Source organism: Leptonychotes weddellii, chromosome 15, assembly GCF_054177405.1.
Source record: "Leptonychotes weddellii isolate Sample4059 chromosome 15, ASM5417740v2, whole genome shotgun sequence".
Lineage (NCBI taxonomy): Eukaryota > Metazoa > Chordata > Mammalia > Carnivora > Phocidae > Leptonychotes > Leptonychotes weddellii.
In genome coordinates this window covers 19,389,767-19,411,925 of record NC_138383.1, presented here as the reverse complement: position 1 = coordinate 19,411,925, position 22,159 = coordinate 19,389,767, and the positions used below count along the sequence as shown (strand labels likewise).

Genomic DNA, 22,159 nt, shown 5'->3' with positions numbered 1-22,159 from the left:
CCCTCTCTGCTCACCTACCCATTCCTGAAATCAGGCTGGGACACAACTCACTGGATGCTGGAAAACAGACCATGTAGACCCACAGGAGTGGGAGGCTGAGGGACAGGTGGGGCCCTGAGACTATCATCTACGCCCATCTCTGGAGCCTCGCTTGACTTCCTGTCATCCTGAGCCGCAGAAATGGCATCTTTAAGATCTGCAGAGAATCGGTTCCCCCATCTGGACACCTAACACCAATTCCCCGAGGTAAGCTCAGGATGGGAAAGGATCCAGGGAGGGGAAACTGCCTGGAACCCAGGTCAGGAGGGGTCCTAGGGCCCTGGATAGTAAAAGTGATCTACTAGTTCTCCTGATGGCCCCCTCTGGCTCAAAGTCCTTTCTCTCTTGGGATCTAGGGCAGCAGAAGGAGAGGGAGGACAAGCGGGACAGAAGATGGAGGACTGGGGAGGTGCCAGGGAGAGACCCCTTCACCCCAGTCAGCTGGGGTCCCTGAGTCGGAAGTTGGTGGGGGGGGGCATCAGAAGCTATAGCTTCAGCTCAGTGCATTACAGGACACTGGACAGCGTGGAGCCTCCACAGACTCAGAGATGCTCCTGCCTAGAGCAGAAGTCGCTGAACCCCTAAGCCCTTCCCTCTGCACCCTGGCCTCTGGGTCGTACTTGGCCAGTGGGCAGGCAGGAAGGGGTGGCATAACCAGTTTCTCCCCTGTCCTTCTCTCTACTGGCGACCAAGGATCATAGGACCCATGTTCTGAGATGCCAAGCCGGCAGCTGGACGGTTTCATTTTCGCTGCCTGCTTCTCACACTTCTGGCTGGTACAGATGCACTCTGTCAAAACCAACACTCCCACCGGGATGAGCGGGAGCCAGGAACAGCGCTGCCAGGAGCCAAGAGAGCCCAGCCACATATCTGGTCCAGAAGGACCTGAGAGGTCTGGGGCAGGACCCAGCTTGGCATCCACGTGCAGCGTCCTGGAACCAGCGGGCTGTAGGTAGGGGTGGGAGAAGAGAAGATGGCTCTGGAAGTCCCCCACTCAGCGCTCGCACACCAGTTTCTTCCTGCTCTGTGCAGCAGAAGCCTGGAGCGGCCCTGAGGGAGCTCCCAGTCTGAGGGGGAGAGACATGAACCTAACCCTCGGGGAACCCAGACTAATGGAAGAAATAGGATCTTTTCTCTTTGGGGAGCTCTGAACCTGGGGAGACCAAGACCTACCCCAGACACAGAGACTTGAGCATCTACAAAGCCTCGTTATCTACTAAAGGAAGTGAACAGGGAGGCAACTGTGGGTACCCAGGAGCTGAAGGAGGCAGTTAAGGAGCATCGGGTGGGGTGCAGCCCCCACCCTTCCTGTCCTGGGCTCACGTGCAGACATTTCAAGTGCAACACCGAGCTCTCCTGCAGAGGGAGGACATATCAGCCTCAAAACCAGAAGCAACCCGAGAGCTTACACCGAGGGGGGGGCTGCACGTCCCCCATTAGACTAAGGGGAGTTCCGACTACAAACAGCTTCACCTCATCTTGCTGGGATTTTGTCACCAGCAACCTCGCTGCCTATGAGGAACTGTGTCCCCAACCAGGAAGGCAGAAAACCAAGCAGAGCGAGGCCTCGAGCTGCCAAAAGAGATGCCACCGCAAGCCCATTCATTCCTTCGACATTTATTGAGTTACTACTATGTGCCAGGCACTGCAGATACAAAAATGAGGAAGTCATGGTATCCATCCTTGGGGACCTGACAGCTTAGTGACGGCAGCCACCGTGACAGAGGCCGGCGGCAGGGGCCATGTGAGCCCAGTGGGGCACTGAAAGCAAACGCCGAGGTTCAGGCCAATCTTTGTTCGGATGGGTGGAGAAGATGGCTCTGGAATCTCCAGTACCGGGAGTGACTGCATCACGGCACTTCTCAGTTCTTGTCTCTCTGTCCCCGTTTAATGTCCTACTGCCGTCACTACTCCCACGCACCTGCCGGTCCCTGGACTCTAGCTTACCTGCACCCAGTCACAATACTCATTTCTGCACTTAGGGCCATCACTGTCTCCTCGAGTCTTTTGACTGAGTGGTCTGCGTTCAGCCCTCAATTCTTCACTTTTGGGGTCAGGGGCAATTTATCGTGCAGAGTCAGACCATCAAGGAAGGTTCCTGCAAGAGATGTGTGGGAACAAGCCCCTGTCCTCCAGAACCAAGAAAACACTGCAGAGTGAGGTAGGGAAGCCGGTCGAGGGTTCCAGGCCAGGTGAGAGGGGCTGCTCCTGAGGGCCGTGCCCCGACCTGAGCAGCACAGGCTGTGAGAGCTGGCAGCAATCTTTATTTTACAAAAGGGCCCAGAGAGGGGCAGTGAGTTGTCTAAGGTCACACGGGGAGTCCGGGAAGAACTAGGACTAGAACCTACAGGGGCCCTGTCCCTCTGGGACACACACACACATACACACACCCTTCCAAGGGAAAGGGACAAGGGAGGGATAGGGAGAAACAAGGGTGGACCCAGGGATGCAAGTGAGGGAGCTGGAGGGGGATAGGAAGAGAGCCCCACCCACTCAGAGCCAGCCCCACTCCACACACCACAGGAGCTGAAGAAGCTTTGGGAGCATGAGAAGCTGTATGTTCTGGTGACCAAGGCTGTGGAGCCGCTGGAGGAAGGCACCCTGGAGAAGGGGGGAAAGCCTGGAGAGGGCATTCCATCCCCCTCCTCACTGCTGTGGGGTTCAAAGCTGGGAATCCTCAAAATGCTTCCTCTGCCCCACCCCCATGCACGCACACACTTGCCCCTCCCTTCCCCTCCCACAGCGCTGGACTCTCCCCTGCATCCCTGCCCACCATCAGGGCAACCTAACCTCTCTCCTCCTTACCTGCCTCTCACCCAGTTCCCCTAATAGCAGCATCTTCATCTTTTACAATTCTCCTCTTCTTTCTTTTTTTTTTTTAAAGATTTTATTTATTTATTTGAGACAGAGAGAATGAGAGAGAGAGAGCACATGAGAGGGGGGAGGGTCAGAGGGAGAAGCAGACTCCCTGCCGAGCAGGGAGCCCGATGTGGGCCTCGATCCAGGGACTCCAGGATCATGACCTGAGCCGAAGGCAGTCGCTTAACCAACTGAGCCACCCAGGCGCCCCTCCTCTTCTCTTTCTAAGGACGTCTCCATCTAATGTCTCACTTGAATCCTGTGAGGCAGGCTAGGTTACATTTGGAGTCCCCACCTCGGAGCGTTTGGGAAACTACCTTGGAAAAGTCTAGCGGCTTACCCAGGTTTCCCGGTCTCAGTGGGCTTTCCTTCCCAGCTCCACCCTCTGCCCAGTTCCCTTGTCTTCAGCCCTCCCCCAACCCCTCGTGGGGCTCTCCTGCTCTCCTGCTCCTCTATAGCAGCCACTCATGGTGACGGGGTGTGTCCCTTTGCCCTCTGCAGGATCCTCAGCGCCCCCTGGAAACTACTGTAAGGAGGTGAGCTCCCAGGCACCCCACACCAGATCTGCCCTGATCATCTTCCCCTGGGGAAGGGTACCTCAGGGAGGGCACAGGACGCCAAGGCCCAGAAGGGAGCCTCTGTGCCTGGGGGTGGGGGGCCCGCTCAGTGAAGTCACGTCGAGGCGGGTGGAGCGGGGTAGGGTCCTGGTCACCACTGTCCTGCACCCAGAGCTCAGTCTGGGCCTGAGCCGGGAGCACACGGAGTTTCAGGCGCTACGGGCTGCGGTGGAGAAGCAGCTGGAGCTGGAAGACCGGACCCGGGGACAGCGGCCGCCCAGCTAAGGCGTGGTGCGGCGGGAGTAGGGGACACGGCGGGGGCGGGGCGGAGGCTCCGGGGGCGGGCCCGGGGCGGGGCGAGCGGGCTTTCTCAGGCCGGGGGCGGGGTGATAAGGGAGATCCGGAGCGGGCCAGAGTGGTGGGGCCGGACTGTGAGCGCCAGGGGCGGGACCCGGGTGGAGATGATCGGGGGAGAGGGGCGGGGCTTGGTAGCCTGGGCGGGGCTAAGGGTGGCTGGGGCGCGTGTGGGCTGGATGGGGGTGACGGACCTGCTTCCCCAGGGAGATCTCAGCGCACTGCAGGGAGGTTTCTTTAAGCTAAGCGAGAGACTGGGGCCTTGCCCTGACGGAGTCTTCTCTCTGAACGGGGAGAACCCTCCCCCTCCTCAGGGACTTCCCTGTCTCTCCAACTGTAGGAGTACCTAGCTGATCACTTCCCATATCTGCCAGGTGGATGGGGCCCTGATCTTAGTGAGCCAGAGGTTCTGGGGATCCAAGAGGCAGGGCTGGGGACTCAGTCCTCTGAATGACTGCAGGAGACTTCTAGTAAACCCAACCCCATACTGGCTGGTTACATGATCTATCTGTAGGGGCTCTGCGTGGTAAGGGTGGGGAGTGGGGTTGGAGTCCCTCCCTGACGTGACTGGCAGGTCTCCTGACTTAGACCCAATGGTACCAAGCCAGACCTACAACATAATTTACGGGTCTCAGTGCAAAATGAAAACTACAGGAGTTCTTGCTTAAAATTATTAAGAATTAGGGGCGCCTGGGTAGCTCAGTCGTTACGCGTCTGCCTTCAGCTCAGGTCATGATCCCAGGGTCCTGGGATCGAGCCCCGCATCGGGCTCCCTGCTCTGCGGGAAGCCTGCTTCTCCCTCTCCCACTCCCCCTGCTTGTGTTCCTGCTCACTATCTCTCTCTCTGTCAAATAAATAAAAAAAATCTTTTTAAAAAATTAAGAGTTAGTATTCTGCTGGCTGTGTCTGTGCAGAAAGAGTTCCTTCCTGACAGACAGAGCTGGTGAGGGGCCTGGGGGTTGCAGGACAGGTGTGAGGGGTGACAACTAGGGTAAAATCGAGTTTGAGCACAAGAAAGGATGCAAGAGCTCATGCAGCTCCACCCCCTCGGTCACAGATGATGTCTCTGGCCCCGAGAGGAAGGTACTTCTCCAGGGCCATACAGCAGGCTCCTAGCAGAGCTTTCAATGGAATTCAGGTCTCCAGACTCTTAATCTGTGCCCATTTCTGCTCAACTCTGGCACTAATGGACAGAGGGGTCAAGGGTGGGAGCAGGGGCTATAATTTAAAATTTTACTGCAGACCACTTCTGAAGCTGGTGGTTCCCCAAAGCAAATCATCCCATGATATTTATTCCCTATTGTGCAGATGGAGACCTCCCTGGACTAGAATTTCATCTAGGGTGAGGTAGGGGTTTTCTGTCTTCACTTTAAGCTGCTCAGGGACTTTCAGGTCAGAGCTGCAGGTGACCCAGGCCCTGGTAGGACCCCTCTATACCAGGAAGCACAATGCCTTGTCACCACTCTGTGCCCTCTATGCCACCCCCTCCATCCTTCAGGTGCTGGCCAAGAACACCTAGCTCTCCTTGACCAGGACTAGGGAAAGCAGAGTGGGCCTTTGCATAGACCCAGGGTTGCTGGTGAAATGGAGAGGCACTTTGGCTCCAAGTTCTCTTGGGGGGAGAACTTCAAAGGTTCCATCTGGGATCCAGTACCTTTTACAAGGATCTAGGGGCTCTGTCCCAACAGGAGGGGCCTAGCAATCATAGCTGAGGAGGAAAGTTTCTGTCTCATCAACCATGAAGTGGACCGGAGCTCTAACACCTCTTCCAGCTGCATCTCCAGGGGCTCAGGAAGAGCTGGGATTCTGGGGGGGATCAGCTGACAGAGGAGGCATCTCTGGATTTGGGCTGGAACTGGCAGTGGACTCCATACCAGCCTCGTGGGTAGAGGGATTGGCAGTGGAGGGCTGGGGGCAGCGAGGGCTGACACCTTGAAGTATGACATACTTCTCTAATTCTTCAGCACAACTTCAAGTTGAACAAGTGTCACAAGACCCTGAACTTGTGACAAGTGTCACAAGGCCCTGAACAGTATCACAAGACTCGTCTACTCAACCAGGAGTTCGGAGGTGTCTTGGGCCCCAAAGCTGATTTGGGAGTTTGGGAAGAAACCTCAAAGTATTTTAGAGGATAAGAAAGGATTCTGGCGGGGCGCCTGGGTGGCTCAGTTGGTTAAGCATCTGCCTTCGGCTCAGGTCACGATCTTGGGATCCTGGGATCGAGTCCCTCATAGGGCTCCCTGCTCAGTGGGGAGCCTGCTTCTCCCTCTCCCTCTGCCTCTTCCCTTTGCTCGTGCTCTCTTGTTCTCTCTCTCTCAAATAAATAAATCTTAAAAAAAGAAAAGAAAAGAAAGGATTCTGGGGGTTTTATTTTGTTCAGAAAGGAGAATTTATAGAAGTATAGCTCACAATCTGCAATCTGCACCCCAAGACTTCCAACCTCCCATAGGAAATATAAAATGCAACCCCCCTGGGGCCTGTTCTTCCTGACTCTCCACCAGATGGTCATGCCTCCATTCCAGTCCATCTTCCTCCCTAGCTGGTTTTTACTCAGAGAAGATCTGGCAGTATGTCTGTGCCAGCTTCTTCTTGCCAGCCATTCTTGCCAGGATCAGTACCTTCCACCCTTGTGAACTCCACTAGCCTGTTCCCTCTCTGTCCTCTTTGGCCCCTTCCTAAGGAGAAAGTCAACAATCATAAAAGGAAAATGGGTAAGGAAATAACAGCCTGTCCAACGTCTGCGTCTGCAGTGCACTCTCTGAATGTCAGAGAGACATTCAGGTTCCCAGAGAACAGGTGGCCTCCTTCCCTAGGTTAGCTCCCTTCCCTGATGCCCATTTTCTAGCAACTACACACAAATCACAAGCTTGGTGCCCACGTTAGAGGTGATTATCGCAGTGACCACCAGAGGGAGATAGAGAGCAGAGCCTGCCGCCTACAACAGCACCCAGCCTCATATTCTCAGTTAAGTCACTCTTAATTGACCTAAAGAGTTCTTACGAATTAGTCTAAATTAAACCTCTTCCAGCACAATTTAAATTACATCCCAGAGGGGCGCCTGGGTGGCTCAGTCGTTAAGCGTCTGCCTTTGGCTCAGGTCATGATCCCAGGATCCTGGGATCGAGCCCCGCATCAGGCTCCCTGCTCCGCGGGACACCTGCTTCTCCCTCTCCCACTCTCCCTGCTTGTGTTCCCTCTCTCGCTCTCTCTCTGTCAAATAAATAAATAAAACCTTAAAAAAAATTATATCCCAGATTCCCCTGATTGTAAACCAAGACTCTGAGGAGGAGCCTCTGGACTCTTAAGGGATTCTCTGGCCTCTCCCTAAGACTCCAAGGAAGGGGGACTGGAGAAGTAACAAAGAGACGGGGTATTCTGGATGGGTGGGAGGAACAGTGCAGGGACAAAGCTGACATGGATATTTTTATTCCAAAAGCACAAAATTTTCAATCTGGCTGACCCCGCAAGCCCTTATTTCTTCTTTGCCTCAAACCCTCAAAGCTGCCTTCTTGGAACGCCATTAGGCAGTTTGGGGGATGGTGTATTGGGACAGACGTGGGGTGGGGTGGCATAAAGAGAATGAGGACAGGCCTGGTAGAGTCCAGAGTGAATGAAGGAGGGCAAGAGAAATGAAAGGAGCAAGACTTCTGGGTCGGAGGAGAGAAAGCCGGCTACATGGACTTTAGAGGCCCTCAAAGAGAGCAGATACACATGTGGCTTCTAGAAATCACCGGTCTCCAGGTCTTTGGAGGATGACCTGGACTGGAAACTTTGGCCTGCAGCCAGTGGAAGGAGGGTAGACACCAGAAGGAAACTCCCAAAAGTCTCACTGAGGCAATGGTGGACCAGTGGGAGGGTGGGGAGTGGGGCCACCTTCTCTGGAGCTGATTGAAGGATGAGAGACTGCACAGCCCAGGACGATGTGCTGGATGACAGGGGCATCACATCAAAGCACGGATTAAGAGATACAGAAAGGGAGAGATAGGTAGAGATGGAATGAATATAGCACATACACCTATTTCTGCACACATGTGCCCATGTGACAGGGACCAAATGACTAATGACCGCCTTCCCACACATCCAAGCCCTTGGTTAGAGCTGTTGAAGGAGGAAGTACTAGATAGTCACACAAGAAGGGCCTAGGGGATAGGAAGGAAGCTGAGCCAAAAGATAGGGGGCAGGGACCAGAGACCCCAGAGATTTTGTTTTATGACACAGAGAAGAGAGATTTGGGAGCATCTGTCATACTGAATGACACTTTGGAGAAAGAGGTATAATTCGGTTTTTAGGGAGTTTTGCTGAGCGTGGGATGGTCTGATCTTGGCATTCACCACTAGCCCCTCAAGAATACCTCCAGTAAAGACCTAGCTTCTCTTCATCTCATGGTTTTTGTTTCCAGAATTGAGGGGGGTGGTGCCTGGGTGGCTCAGTCAGTTGAGCATCTGCCTTCAGCTCAGGCCATGATCCCAGGGTTCTGGGATCAAGTCCCAAATTGGGATCCCTGCTCAGCGGGGAGTCTGCTTCTCCCTCTCCCTCTGCCTCTCCCCCACCTTGTGCTCTCTCTTGCTCACTCTGTCTCAAATAAATAAATAAAATCTTTAAAAAAAATAGAAACAGAGAGAGAACAGAGTGGGGAGAGGACAGAGAGAGAGGGAGGGAGGAGAATCCTAAGCAGGCTCCATGCCCAGCTCGGAGCCCAGTGCTGGGCTCAGTCTCACCACCCTGAGATCATGACCTGAGCCGAAATCAAGAGTCGGACGCTTAACCAACTGAGCCTCCCAGGCGCCCCTCTTCATGGTTTTCAAGGCTCCATTTCCTTTCCTTCGATGAGTGCTGAGGAGAGCCTCAAAGTTAGAGCATGAAGACAGACTCAGTTGTATTCAGGATAGACATAGACACATATCCCAACACTATAGGAGTCTTGCTTGGAAATGTCTTGATTTGTCATCTAGAAACCCGACCAGGTGCATAAAGTCCCCTTGAAAATTCCTATCAGGCACGGACTTCAGAACAACTCCCAAAGCAGACATGCCTTTTAGCCTTGCCACTAACTCACTCTGCCTCTGTATGTGCGCGTCTGTGTGGGTACAATACTCCAAGAGGAGCCGACGCGCTGAACAGGAAACCACTTGGTCTAACTCCGTCTCTGCCTACATAGACATAGGCAGCTAGCGGTGCCATTGATATGTCTTTGTAGCTAAAACAAAGGGAGGGAGCGAATGATGTGCAGACAGACCAGCAGAAAGATGGAGGACAACTTTTCAGCCGCTCTGCTTTCTGCTGGAATCTGTAGACATACAGGATTTCTTACTCCCTTGTCACACCCACAAGGCCTCGTCATGAATCCTAGATGCTTCCTGATGACCATGATGATGACAGAACAGAAATGCCTTCCCTCATCACCCATCCACGTGCACACACACACATACACACACGCACCCCTCCCACTGCCTCTCGGCTGCCCCTCTCCCAAAGGTGCCTTCCCTCCTCTCCTCTCTGCCCATCAAGCCAACCTTCAGTGGCCACTTGTCTCTGGTCTGGCTCCCTCCACCCACGCTGGCACCTGCCTGGCAGCTCCCTGCCCCCTCAGCCCTCAGGAGGCCAGGGCCCAGGGCCTGGGGCAGGGCACACGTGGAACAGGTTGATGCTGTTCTCCTGGTAGTAGAGCAGGAGAAGGGCGGCGTCACCGGGGCAGGCGGGGTCCCTGGAAGCCTACATCCTTGCCTCCAGAGAGGCATAAAGCTGTAGCCCGTCCTGGTGAGGGACAGTAGCTCTCTCAACCTACAGACTGAGTCCTGGGCCCTTATCCCAGATCCGGCTGCTAGACAGGACCCAGAACTGCTCTCTGGTAAGAGCTTGATGACAGCAGGGGAGGTGGGGGTGTTCTAGGGATGAACAAGAACATGGGTGGGAAGAAACGGGCCTAGGAGTCCCCTCGAGCCCAGGGGAGTAGGTATCTTCATAAGCCTTGCGGGGAGAAACGAGATGTCCTGTGAGCACGTCTCTGGTAAGGAAGAGACAGAAGTCACCTGATCCCTTCCTGCGGGCATCGGACTGGCCCCTGGAGGTTGTCCTGTCCCACCCTGGCCCACTCGGGAATTAGAGGTGAAAAAGGCACCTTGGAGGTGGCCCACGCACCTGTGTGCGTGCCTCCCACTTCCCTGACTCTGCGAGGTGCCCACGGGGGCGGCGAGCCAGTTCCAGGCTAGCTGGTGCATCCTCCCCCACCCATGGCTGTGCCTGCTGGCCGCCCAGCCACAGCACCTGGACTTGAACCTCAAAGGCAGGGACCTGAGGCTATGAAGTTCAGGCTCTTGCAGACCCCACATTCTCCAGGGCCCTCTCACCCCAGTATATGTCTCGCAGGGCCATGTTCATTCATTCATCTCTTCATTCATTCTGTGCACACACACTTGTCAGGCTCCGGGCCTGCACCAGGCACTGTGCTCAGTGCCAACGCTGCAGAGATGGCTAAGACTCATTTCCTGCCCTCTGGGAGGCCACAGTCGAGTAGGCGAGAGTCAAGTGAACAGATCATAACAACATGAACAACATGAGGCTACAGGTGTTTCGGGAGGGCACGTACAAAGTGCTCTGGGGACACAGGATAGAGTCACTCGCTGCCTGACGGGGAGTGAGAAAGGAGTCACAAAAGAAGTGACCCAAATTGAGTCTTAAAGGGTGAATAGGGATTCTTTAGATTGGGAGGGAGTATACTACAAGCCAAGGCAAAGATTGAAAGGCCTGGGTATATTGGGTGGCACCTGGGGGGAAGTGGGTCTGTTCAGAGCCAGGAGCCAGGAGGCGGGCACAAAGGAAGTACAGGGTACAGGGAAGTGACCCCCACCCAAAGAAGGGGCCACTGGGGGAGGTGAACCGCGTCGGCCTCCTCAGGCCCTCGGCACCAGTGGGGGCTGCCTGCCTCCCCGGCCTCCCTGGTCCCGGCTATCAGAGTTCTCTGGGGGAGACAAGGTGGGCAGAGCTGTATGAGAGGAGATTTACTTCCCTCACTCACGAAATGCTCCAGCCAGGCCCCAAGTCCGTGAGGAACTTGAAGGAGGGGTGAGCCCAGAGCCCTTGACAGGGAAGGTCTGGCTTCTCTAACCAGCTGTGTGACTTCAGGCAAGTCGCTTCAGCCCTCGGGGCTGTGTGTCCTCATCATAAAGTGGAGGCTCCTTTGGTTGTTTTCAGCCACGATACTCCGAGAGTCCAGCCATTTTTAAAGGGACCTCCTCCCCCAGAGCCAGGTGATCTCTCTCTGCCAGGGCCCTTACCATGTCCTGGTCTCCCAACTTGTCACTCTCCTGTCTCCCTCCACCCCCACAGAGAAAATGACCACCTTTGAAAATGTCACCCGGGCCCTGGCCAGACAGCTAAACCCTAGAGGGGACCTGACACCCCTTGACAGCCTCATAGACTTCAAGCGCTTCCATCCCTTCTGCCTGGTGCTGAGGAAGAGGAAGAGCACACTCTTCTGGGGTGCCCGCTATGTCCGCACTGACTACACCCTCCTGGATGTGCTTGAAGCCGGCAGCTCGCCTTCAGGTCAGGTCCAGCACGGGGTTGGCTCTCGAAGGATGGGGGCCAGGCCCTGGCTTATGAGGAGGAACCCAAAGCTCCCTCTGTCCGGATGTGGCTTGGTGTCACGTAGCCCAAAGTTCTCCCAGAAGGGAGGGGAAGAGGCAGGCCTCTCAGCCTGGCCCCTTTCGTCTTCTCTCTCCTGCAGATCCAACAGACTCTGGGAACTTTAGCTTTAAGAATATGCTGGATGCCCGAGTGGAGGGAGAGGTGGATGTGCCAAAGACAGTCAAGGTCACGGGGACTGCCGGGCTGTCCAGGAGCAGTACCCTGGAGGTCCAGACACTCAGTGTGGCCCCTAAGGCTCTGGAGACCTTGCACCAGGAGAGGTGAGAGTGGTAGGGCTGGGGGGCTGCCAGGATGGGGTGGCTGGTGCTTGGAAAGGGTGCTTTGGGCCCTGAGTTAAAAGGCAGGGCCCTCACACTGCCCTTTACCTATGGGGTCATCACAGGAGAGCTCTTAAAGCTGACCATTCTGGAGGCGCCTGGGTGGCTTAGCTGGTTAAGCGTCTGCCTTCGGCTCAGGTCATGATCCCAGGGTCCTGGGATCGAGCTCTGCATGAGGCTCCCTTAGCTCAGAGTCTGTTTCTTCCTCTCTCTCTGCTGCTCCCCCTGCTTGTGCTTGCTTGCTCTTTCTCTCTGTCAAATAAATAAATAAAATCTTAAAAAAAAAATGACCATTCTGGCCCATGGGTGCATCTGGGACATCCCCTAACTACTCCCTCCCCCCATCCTTCCACTACTTCCAGTACCACTCCCCTGCTCTCTCTCTCTCACACACACACACACGAGAATGAGTATGTTCACATTAACTTGCCGTGTGACCTTGGAAAAGTCACTTCTCCTCTCAGGACCTCAGTTTTCTTTCCTGAACAATGATGGGGTTCCATGAAAATCTCTAGGGTTCCTTCCTAAACTATGAATCTATAAAAGGGAAAGGGTCTTATCTATTCCCTACTGAAGCTTAGCCATAGTGTTCTGCTCCCATAAATCAAGCCATCTGCCCGGTCCCATACATACACCAGGCAGCCCTCGGGAATCCTGCCCCCGCAGCACAAGGGGTGTGGCAGATGCCATGTCGATGCTGGGCAGCTCAGATGTTGGGCTTGCCAGGGGAACTGACTTTTAAGTAGTTAAGTAGTGGCTGAAAGAAGTGAGGCAGGAAGGAAGAGCTAGGGTGCTTCGAAAGTCACCCTGTAAACATTCATACAGCCTCAAAGGAGTGCAAAACACCCCACTAGGAGCCGGGGTGCATTGGAACATCTTTGTCCAAGAACCTCGCAATCAGGAGTTGTAAAAAAAAATCTGTGCAACAGTAACTATAATCCAAGGCGAGAGGTAGTGCCTAGGAGGACTTTGCCTGAGTTTTGTGGCAGGCCAGACAGACTTCTGGCTGGGGAAACGAAGTGGAACTTCATGGAGGAGGCAGCCCATGATCCAGGCTTTGAAAGATGAGTAGAAATCAAATATGAAGGTCTGGGAGATGGACATTACAAAGGCACGTGGGTGAGAAACCTCAAAACCTCTAGGGAGCACGAAGAGCTGATTTGGCAGGAGCAGAAAAGGTAGGAGTGGAGCAAGTCAGAAGCAGAGGCTAAGGCCCAGATCATGGAGGACCCAGGTGCCTGGTCAAGGATGTGGAACTGTACCGTAGGCTTCAGGGGGCCCCCAAGAATGCCTTGATGTGTGTCGTGATTCATCTGGCCAGATGGAGGAAGTATGGCAGCCAGAGGATGAGAGGCAGGGGTTGGAAGCAGGCAGGCAGGCAAGACACCATTCCACTGTCCGTCAGAGATGCAAAATGAGGACCGGAGCTGGGAAGAGCAGTCAGAATAACGAGGGAGGAGCTGGGGCACTCTGGGGCGCCAGAATGGCCTGGACTTGGCAGCTGATTGCAGGTTGAGGGAGAAGGTTTTGTCAGAGATGACGCTGGTGGAGATCCAATGTACAGCATGATGACTACAGTTAATAATTCTATACTGTCCACTGGAAATTTGTTAGGAGAATAGATCACCACACATTCACAAAATGGTACCTATGTGAGGAGCTAGATAGGTTCATTAGCTTCACTGTAGTAATCATTTCTCTATGTGGAGGTATATCGAAAGATGTTGTGGGCGCCTGGCTGGCTCAGTTGGAAGAGCATGCCACTCTTGATCTTGGGGTTGTGAGTTCAAGCCCCGCGTTGGGTATAGAGATTACTTAAAAAACAAACAAACAAAAAAACAAAACTCTTAAAAAAATGTTGTATACCTTAAATAAATACAACTTTTTAAAAAATAAATAATTAAATATATGAGAATGTTAAAAAATTCACTCTGAGCTTTGACCCAAGTGATGACATTAACAGAAACAAGAAGACAGACTTTAGAAGAAGTATTTGGAGAGAAAGACTGTGAGCTCCTTTGGGACATTTTGAGTTTGCGGGTCCAGTGAGACATTAGCTGAGTGACCACAGTTAACAACACTGCCTTGCATATGTTGTACACCTAAAACTAACATGATGTTATATGTCAATTTTATCTCATTTTATTTTTTTAAGATTTTATTTATTTATTTAGTTAGTTAGTTAGTTAGTTAGTTAGTTATTGAGGGGAGGGGCAAAGGGAGAGGAAGAGAAAGAGAATCCCAAGCAGACACCCCACCCCCAACACTGAGCCTGGAGCCCCACGTGGGGCCCAATCCCACAACCTTGAGATCACGACGTGAGCAGAAACCAAGAGCCAGATGCTCAACCGACTGAGCCACCCAAGTGCCCCAATTATATCTCATTTTATTTATTTATTTTTAATTTATTTATCTGGCAGAGATAGCACAAGTAGGCAGAGTGGCAGGCAGAGGGAAAGGGAGAAGCAGGCTCTCCGCTGAGCAGGGAGCCCGATGTGGGGCTCGATCCCAGGACCCCGGGATCATGACCTGAGCCGAAGGCAGCCGCTTAACTGACTGAGCCACGCAGGTGCCCCTATATCTCATTTTAAAAGAAAAATTTCAAGGCAGTTGGAAACGAGGGCTCAGCGCTCAGGAGAGAAGTCAAGGTGAATATCCCTGTGGGGTGGTCGACCATATAAAGATGGAAAACTATAGGAATGGAGTTGCAGGGAAGGGATGTTCTGGAAATCCAGACAGCAGAGAACTGCGAACAGAATCTCAGAGAACATGAAATTTGAAGGGACCGAAGAAACTAGCGCAGGAGATGCAGACGGAACGAACAAGAATCAGAAGGCCGAAGCGGGGTGGCGTGGTGGGACCAGAAGCCAGGAGAGGACCACGTCGCAGGGAGGCTTTGGGAGGCAGGGTCAGTGTTGTGCAGAGTGAGGGAAGGTCTGTGAATGTGGTGGGTGCGAGGTCGCTGGGATTTCAGTTGAGGAGTGGAAATGGAAGTCAAATGGAAGTCAAATGATGAAGAATTAGGAGTGGACAGTGAGGAAGTAAAGATGGCTCCCTGGACTCCGAGTGGCTGCCCTGCCAGTTAGCGGGACATCTGGGCTTCAGCCTCGGTCTCCTACTCCAGAGTCCTCACCCCTTTCCCTAACACCACCGTGCCTAGCTCCTGCGAATGACCGAGGAGAAGAGAAGAGCATGATGGCCCAGGCGGGGAGAGGTTCTGACCCATCCCTTCACGTGTCTCCTGCCCCAGGAAGCTGTCCGCCGAGCACCCGTTCCTGAAGGAGATGCGAGACCGAGGGGAGAACCTGTATGTGGTCATGGAGGTGGTGGAGACCGTGCAGGAGGTCACTCTGGAGAGAGCCGGCAAGGCGGAGGGCTGCTTCTCCCTCCCGTTCTTCGCCCCTTTGGGACTACAGGTTTGGTTCTCTCTCTCTCTCTCTCTCTCTCTCTCTCACACACACACACACACACACACACACACGCACGCACGCACTTAACATTTAGCCTCTCCTTAGAGGCCGCATTAACACATTAACTTTGCCCGATCAGTGCCTACCCAGAATACTGAAAATGACCCACTCCTTCTTCCTGCTTTTCGAGATTCAGGCCCCTGTCGGCCAGACACAAGTCCCCTCTCTGGTCAAGGGTGCCCTGTGTGGGCACATGCCTGTGCCAGATGCCACAGGGAGCTATCAGGGAAGGGGAAACTCTTAGTCATGGGTCATCCCTCGTGGTGCTCCCAGGGCACAGGAGAGAGACATCCCTGCTCTCAGAAAAAGTTCTCAGTCTCACGGAGGAGACACACAGGTTAAAGCCCCAAGAACACAGGCTCTGAAGATCTGATGTAAATAAGTAATGCTCTACATACCTAAACCTAGTTTGTATAAATATTCAAGGGGTGAGTTGGAACTGAGAGCAGGGTTAGTCATGGAAGGCTTCCTGGAGGAGATGAGCATGGGCCAGATGGTGAAGAGGAAGAAGGACTGGGCCCTGTGGAAACTCTCAGGTGGGTTGGAGATGCCCAGGCAGGTAGGTGATGGAGTGGGTCCGCCCAGTTCCTTCATGTGTCTGAACCAGGAAGAGAGATACACATCATTAGAGGGATGATGCAGAAGGGCTTTGAAATGCATTCCATGGAGTCCAGACTGGGTGGAAAGGCAATCAGGGACCCAAATGAAGGGTTTTCAATTTCTTATCTCCCCAGAGGTGCTCGGCCTGCCCCTCCACATGCCCCTACCTCACCCCTTGTCTCAGAATCTTGGCCAGTTCATAAATCTTCATTGTCTGACCCTAGGGATCCATAAACCACAAGGAGGCCATAACCATCCCCAAGGGCTGCATCCTGGCCTTTCGAGTGAGACAACTGATGGTCAAAGGCAAAGATGAATGGGGTGAGCAGACACTGGCATGTTCTCCCCTCAAGACAAGAATTACCCGCATTAGCACTAAGGCATCCTGGTCCCCTCTGGTGGCAAGCCAGGGAAGGAGTGCTGGAGTGTATTGTATTGTGGCCCAGGGACAGAACAGCGGGGACTGCCCTGGAGAGGGAGTGAAGGAACCCCCTGGGTTCTGAGCACCTCCTGCGTGCTGGGCACTGCGTTAGCAGGAGGAAAGGGGCACGGAGATGAACAAGCACAGCTCTGCTCTAGAGAAGTCTGTGGCCAATGGAGGAAACAGACCCAGATATCAGCACTAGGATGCAAGGCAGAAAACAGTGTTGTCCTAGGATTTACAGAGGAAGAAAAGAGTTCTTTCAGCAACAGAGGTGGAGCAGGGGATTCGGTGGGGCCTTTGGGGACAGGGACCTAGCCCTTAGCGGAGCCCATGGACTTGAGAATAGAGAAGGGAAGGTGGGCAGCTATTTAAGGGTCCTCCTGCTCTCACCTCTCTTGCACCTTACAGATATTCCACATATCTACAATGATAACATGCAAACCTTCACTCCCGGAGGTAAGTGAAATTGCTTCCCCTATCTTTCACCCAACCCTGACATCATCTGCTAAAATCCTGCACCCTCTAATAACATATACCATAATCCCTCAAGGAGCCCCTCGTTTTGTTTCCCAAGTGCCTTTATAAAAATATCTGTCCTAAACTTCTGGAAAGGCAGACAGAAGCACATAAATACTGCTTTTATGAGCAGACAGAGAGAGACAGAGAAACAGAAAGAGACCAGAAGTCAGAAGCAGAAATAAGACTGAGAGATATTGTGTGTTCCCAAATTGGGGGGGGTGGGGGGAGGCATGAGCTAACACAATCTCCATGTTTTTATAATGATCACTGAAAAAGCTGCCTTAACATCCGCTCTAGATAAAAAAGCACAAATAGGTTTTATGCTGACATATGTACATTGTTTCTGTTTTCAGAAAAGCCAGAGGAGAAGTTCACCAGTAAGTGTTTCCTCTCATTTCTTTTTTTTTTTTTAAGATTTATTTATTTATTTTAGAGAGAGAGAGAGAGCGCAAGCGGGAGGGGCAGGGAGAGGGAGAGAGATTCTCAGACTCTGAGCTGAGCACAGAGCCCTATGTGGGGCTCCATCCCATGACCCCGAGATCATGACCTGAGCTGAAACCAAGAGTTGGACGCTTAACCGACTGAGCCACCCAAGGGCCCCTTGACACAGAATTTTAAAACTCCAATCTTTTTCTTCTCTTCCCTGAAAGACTGACAGGGAACATGGCAGAGCAGGTCTCAGCAAACAACTATCCCCAAAACATGGCAGAGATTCCAATAGCTTAGGAAAAAGTGGTGGCGGGGGGGGAAGTCTTTGGACAGGATACCCAGGTAGTCTGATGCGTCAGACCTCTGTTCTCGAGGGCGTCCTTAGCTGTAACCTGTCCCACACATATCTGCTGCTCAGCCACCCAACATCCGGGACGGATGAGTCACTAAGTCACAGTGATGCCAACTCAATCAATCCAGGAGCTCCTTTTCACATTGCATTAGCTTCTCTCCTGCCCCATTCCTGCCTCCCATGAATGGAGCAAGTGTAGCCTTAAGATAGCTGAGATATCCCAGGAGACAGGATATATTTCCTAACCCCCATTATTAATGTTTCATCCCCTGGGCATGGATACCATTTTGGAAGAATAGATTCTTGTCTTTTCTTTCCCCCCTTATCCTGGCATCTGATGCTGGTAAGGAATTTTCTGAGTTTCTCCCAAGACTTTGGCATGGAGGCAATGGGGTGGAGGGAGGGAAAGACAAGTGCTGAGTCCCAGGTCTGGGCAACTGGAGCCACTTCCAGGAGCTTCCAGAAGCTACTCCCCTGGTCATATTCTTAGGATGCCAGGCCCTTAGAGGGTCAGGCCAAGATTCAAGGTAACGCTGATCCACCCACATCCTTGGATAAAGACCCACCCATCCTAGCCTTCACTCAGTCACCAAAGTCATTCTTCTTTGTCGAATAACTCCTAAGAAGGGGAAATAGACTTTCCTTCTCAACTTTAAGCTGGAGTCTTAGAGAAAGGGAAGTTAATTGTCTACTGTCACAGGATGGGGCTTGGGAGCCTGGGGAGAATCAACTGCCTGCTTAGATGATAATGTGGGTCCTGCTCCACCTCCTTGCCCCAGACCATCCCCCACAAGTCAGGGCTTGTGGAAACTTCATAATCATGTTCCCTGATCAAGAAGAAAGGGGGGCCAGGCTCAGGCTGGGAGCAGAGCACAGGGACGGGAGGGGGCTGAATAGGAAGGCTGCCAGATGGAGGGCGCTTGGCTTACCATGTTCACCGTCTCAATAGAGGAGGAACATGAAGACTTCAAGACACTAAAAGAAGAAGTTCAAAGAGAGATCCAAGAAGTGAAGAAGCTAAGCCGGGTAGGGCAAAGCTCCCTGCTCACCTCCCTCAGCAAACTTCTCGGGAAGAAAAAGGAGCTACAGGACCTGGAGCTCATGGTGAGGCCCCAGAGGAAGGTGGTTGGTGGATGTGTGGGTGGGTGTTGCAACTGGCAGGGGATCTGACAGGATAGAATGTGGTCAGCGGCCAGGAGAATCGATAGTGGGTGTCTTCCTCGAGGCTGGCCAGGTGCCCCCCAGCCTGCCCGGCTGCCACTGCTCTGGAAAAGGGCACACAGGGCAGATTCCCTCAAAGCACATGCTCCCCGCGGACAGACAGAGGGTAGGCAGTGCGCCAGCAGGGCCCTTTCTTGGAAAGGGGACTGGAACCTTTCCTTCCCAGAGTTCAAGGCTCAGGGACCAAGAAATCCAGGAGTCCGGTACTTTTCAGGACTTGACACCTTGAAAAAGAAACAAGGAAAAGAGAGATAGGTAGCACATCTCAAGAGACTGTGGGGGCGCCTGGGTGGCTCAGTCATTGGGCGTCTGCCTTCGGCTCAGGTCGTGATCCCAGGGTCCTGGGGATCATCGGGCTCCCTGCTCTGCGGGAAGCCTGCTTCTCCCTCTCCCACTCCCCCTGCTTGTGTTCCCTCTCTCGCTGTGTCTCTCTCTGTCAAATAAAAAAAAAAAGAAAATCTAAAAAAAAACAAACAAAAAAGAGACTGTGATGTGCCAGGCATTGTGCTGTGGGCCCCTTACCTGTGTTATCTTAAATAGTTGCCCACCTTTCCCTGCAGCTTGAAGGGGCTCTAGACAAAGGACATGAAGTGACCCTGGAGGCACTCCCAAAAGATGTCTTGGTATCAAAGGAGGCTATGGGTGGCATCCTGTATTTCCTCGGAGCCCTAACAGGTAAGTAGAGAATAAAGTCTTCATTTATATACCTTTTTGGTGATAGGAATGAATCACTGGATGAATTCCCAGATATATGAATGAATGAATGAATGAATGCATGCATGCCAGGCAAATTATACCACAGTTAAAGTAGTTTATATCTACATTTAAAGAAATTGGTTATAGGATCACCTGGCTGGCTGTTGGTAGAGCATGCAACTCTTTATCTTGGGGTTGTGAGTTCGAGCCCCACACTGGGAACAGAGATTGCCTTAATAAAATAAAATAATTAAAATTTAAAAAATTGTTTACCTTCCCAAGGATTCATCTGGGCACCTGGGATAATCTGAGAAGGTGGCCTAGTCTTGCTAATAGAGGTTGGGAAATAACCCTAGTTTTACCAGCCACATATTTAAAATTTCTACATATGGCTAAACTCATCACTTCTTAAAAAAAGATTATCTTATTTATTTATTTGAGAGAGAAAGAGAGCAGAGTGAGAGAGAACAGGAGCGGGGGGAGGGCAGAGGGAGAGGGAGAAGCAGGCTCCCAGCTGAGCAGGGAGCCCGATGTGGGGCTTGATCCCAGGACCCTGGGATCATGACCTGAGCTGAAGGCAGACACTTAACTGACTGAGTCACCCAGGCATCCCTAAGCGCATCACTTTTATATAGAAATTTGTTAGCTTTAATTTCAGAGAGTAACATCTTCTCATCTTGCCCTGAACTCTCTTCTTCCCTCTCCATGAAACATTGCCCCACTTAGAAAAACTCTCTGGTCCTTCAGGAGTAAGCTGAGATGTCTGTCCCCTTAAAAAGCCTGCCCTCAAATGCCAAGTCCAAAGTAGACCCCTCAGCTATCGCTCCCTTAACACCCTGTACTGTCCCTGCACATGGCTTAGTCTTCTCTGCTGGCCTGCAAGTTTCCTGAGTGAAGGGGTATGATTTTTACCCAACACCCCCAGCAAAGGTGCACAGCATAGAGCAGCATTCAACCTTGGGTAAATGTATGGATTAATTAATGCTGAAATTCTGGAAGTGTACCTCTTTGGAGTCTGGAGTCCCCCTTTGCACCAACACCACACGTTCATTTCTCTGCTTTTTTTTTTTTTCCCCCCTCCAGAGCTAAGTGAAGCCCAACAGAAGCTGCTGATAAAATCGGTGGAGAAAAAGATCCTACCCATGCAGCTAAAGCTGGTGAGAGAAAACAGCAGGTGCTGGGGAGAGCTCGGGAGGGAGTCAGCTGGAACCAGGGCAAAGATACAGACTTAGCCTAACGACAGACTGTCCTGGAGAGCCTCTGTTGTAGAGCAGGGGCTCTTGCCCGCGGCTCATTGGTCTCCATGTTCTCCCTTGTTTGCTATCTCGCAACTGGAAGTAAAAGAGCGAATTTCTGGGCAGTTATCTGGGTTTTTCAGCTTGAAAAGACAGAAAACCCGGGCTTTGCTTCTTCACAGCCAAGTGATGTGAGCAAATCTCTTCATGTCTCTGAGTCTGTCTCAATTCACTCCTCTGTGAAATAGGGCTTAAAAAAAAAAAAAAGGGCTGCCCACAGTACAGGGTGGTTAAAAGGCCCACACGGAGCTGTAATGGAAGGAGTTATAAGAGACAGGTAGCCCTCTTCGTGGTTTTTATGAGTTAGGAGAAAGGAGGGCAGGTTTCCAGTTCTTTCTTTTCACGTTATTTTGGTTCCTTGCAGGTGGAGAGCACAATGGAACAGAGTTTCCTACAGGATAAAGACGGTGTTTTCCCCCTGCAGCCTGACCTGCTCTCCTCCCTTGGGGAAGAGGAATTGACCCTCACAGAAGCCCTAGTGGGGCTGAGTGGCCTCGAAGTGCAGAGATCGGGCCCCCAGTACACGTGGGACCCAGACACCCTCCCCCGCCTCTGTGCCCTTTATGCTGGCCTCTCCCTCCTGCAGCTGCTGACCAAGGCCTCCTAACTGGCCTTTTCCACCTGCTTCCTGCCTCCTAATGCCTTCCCGACCTCACTGTGCTGTGTTCTTAACACCCAAGGGTATTTTAGAGCCCCCAGGCTGAAGATGATGGAGACCCTAGCTGATCACCCAAGATAAGCGATTTCCACTTGTCCAGCTCTACCTCTTCCCCTACCCCTTCAGCTCCGCAACCCATCTGCTGATGCTTAAATCCTTTAAAAGTGGAAAAGTGCAAATTTTTAAAACTATGAATTATTTCAGCAAAACCAAAAATAATTAATTTCCTATCCCAATTCCTCATGCGTATGCTTCCACAAATCAAGTTTTACTGGAATTAATGGAAAATATGATTCCACTTTGGATGAAATGTCTTTTGGTGTTTTTCTTAACTTCTGCCAGGAAAAAAAATAGACATTATCATACTACATACAGATCATGTGTACATGAGTTCTATTATACTGTCCACGGGTCAGCTGGAAAATGCCCAGAGAACTATGAGGGTGTAGAATGTAGAATCTAAATTCTAAAGTGAGAAGATCATCAAAGAAGCTTGTCTTCAAAGAGGAGGGTTTAGGATCCTCTGGACTCAGGTTAAGGGACTAGGACAGGCTTATTTGTGGTACAAACCCAAAACAAGAGTAAGACAACTTTCAAGTATATCAAAAAGAAAATGCAGGTAAGTCTTTTTAAAAAATAGTATCCAAGAATAAGACTGACCCATAACTTTTAAAAAGAAATTGTGATATTATCTTATTTCACCTTTCCCTCTTTTGACCTCA

The 22,159-nt window shown here is 52.1% G+C and overlaps 1 protein-coding gene and 1 long non-coding RNA gene across 5 annotated transcripts; one reads left to right on the top strand and one right to left on the bottom strand.

Moving 5' to 3' along the window:
• Window positions 1-1,142: 1,142 nt before the first annotated feature.
• Window positions 1,143-3,757, bottom strand: LOC145717344 (uncharacterized). 2 transcript variants are annotated; one of them, XR_014140494.1, is made up of 3 exons: window positions 3,496-3,757; window positions 2,845-3,157; window positions 1,143-2,640 (listed from the first exon to the last, which is right to left on the bottom strand). It is a non-coding gene; the product is annotated as an uncharacterized LOC145717344 (long non-coding RNA). The 2 variants fall into 2 exon arrangements; XR_014140493.1 differs by lacking the exon at window positions 3,496-3,757 and having other exon boundaries at window positions 1,143-2,137; window positions 2,558-2,640; window positions 2,845-3,117.
• Window positions 3,339-21,747, top strand: GSDMA (gasdermin A). Of its 3 annotated transcripts, none has more exons than XM_081805044.1 (11): window positions 3,339-3,434; window positions 11,136-11,354; window positions 11,536-11,716; window positions 15,024-15,189; window positions 16,068-16,164; window positions 16,676-16,723; window positions 17,140-17,163; window positions 18,517-18,671; window positions 19,349-19,463; window positions 20,568-20,641; window positions 21,144-21,747. In XM_081805044.1, the coding sequence occupies exons 2-11, from the start codon at window positions 11,141-11,143 to the stop codon at window positions 21,384-21,386; spliced, it is 1,317 nt and encodes a 438-aa protein (XP_081661170.1). In that variant the 5' UTR covers window positions 3,339-3,434; window positions 11,136-11,140; the 3' UTR covers window positions 21,387-21,747. The 3 variants fall into 3 exon arrangements, with proteins under 3 accessions (XP_081661170.1, XP_081661171.1, XP_081661172.1); XM_081805045.1 differs by lacking the exon at window positions 3,339-3,434 and adding an exon at window positions 10,358-10,466; XM_081805046.1 differs by lacking the exon at window positions 3,339-3,434 and adding an exon at window positions 10,453-10,490.
• The last annotated feature ends 412 nt before the right edge of the window (window positions 21,748-22,159 follow it).

Coding starts and splice junctions, on each gene's coding strand:
- GSDMA (XM_081805044.1), top strand. CDS start 11,141: ATGACCACCTTTGAAAATGTCACCCGGGCCCTGGCCAGACAGCTAAAC. Junction 11,717..15,023: donor GAGACCTTGCACCAGGAGAG/GTGAGAGTGGTA, acceptor CTCCTGCCCCAG/GAAGCTGTCCGCCGAGCACC. Junction 16,724..17,139: donor GCAAACCTTCACTCCCGGAG/GTAAGTGAAATT, acceptor TTCTGTTTTCAG/AAAAGCCAGAGGAGAAGTTC.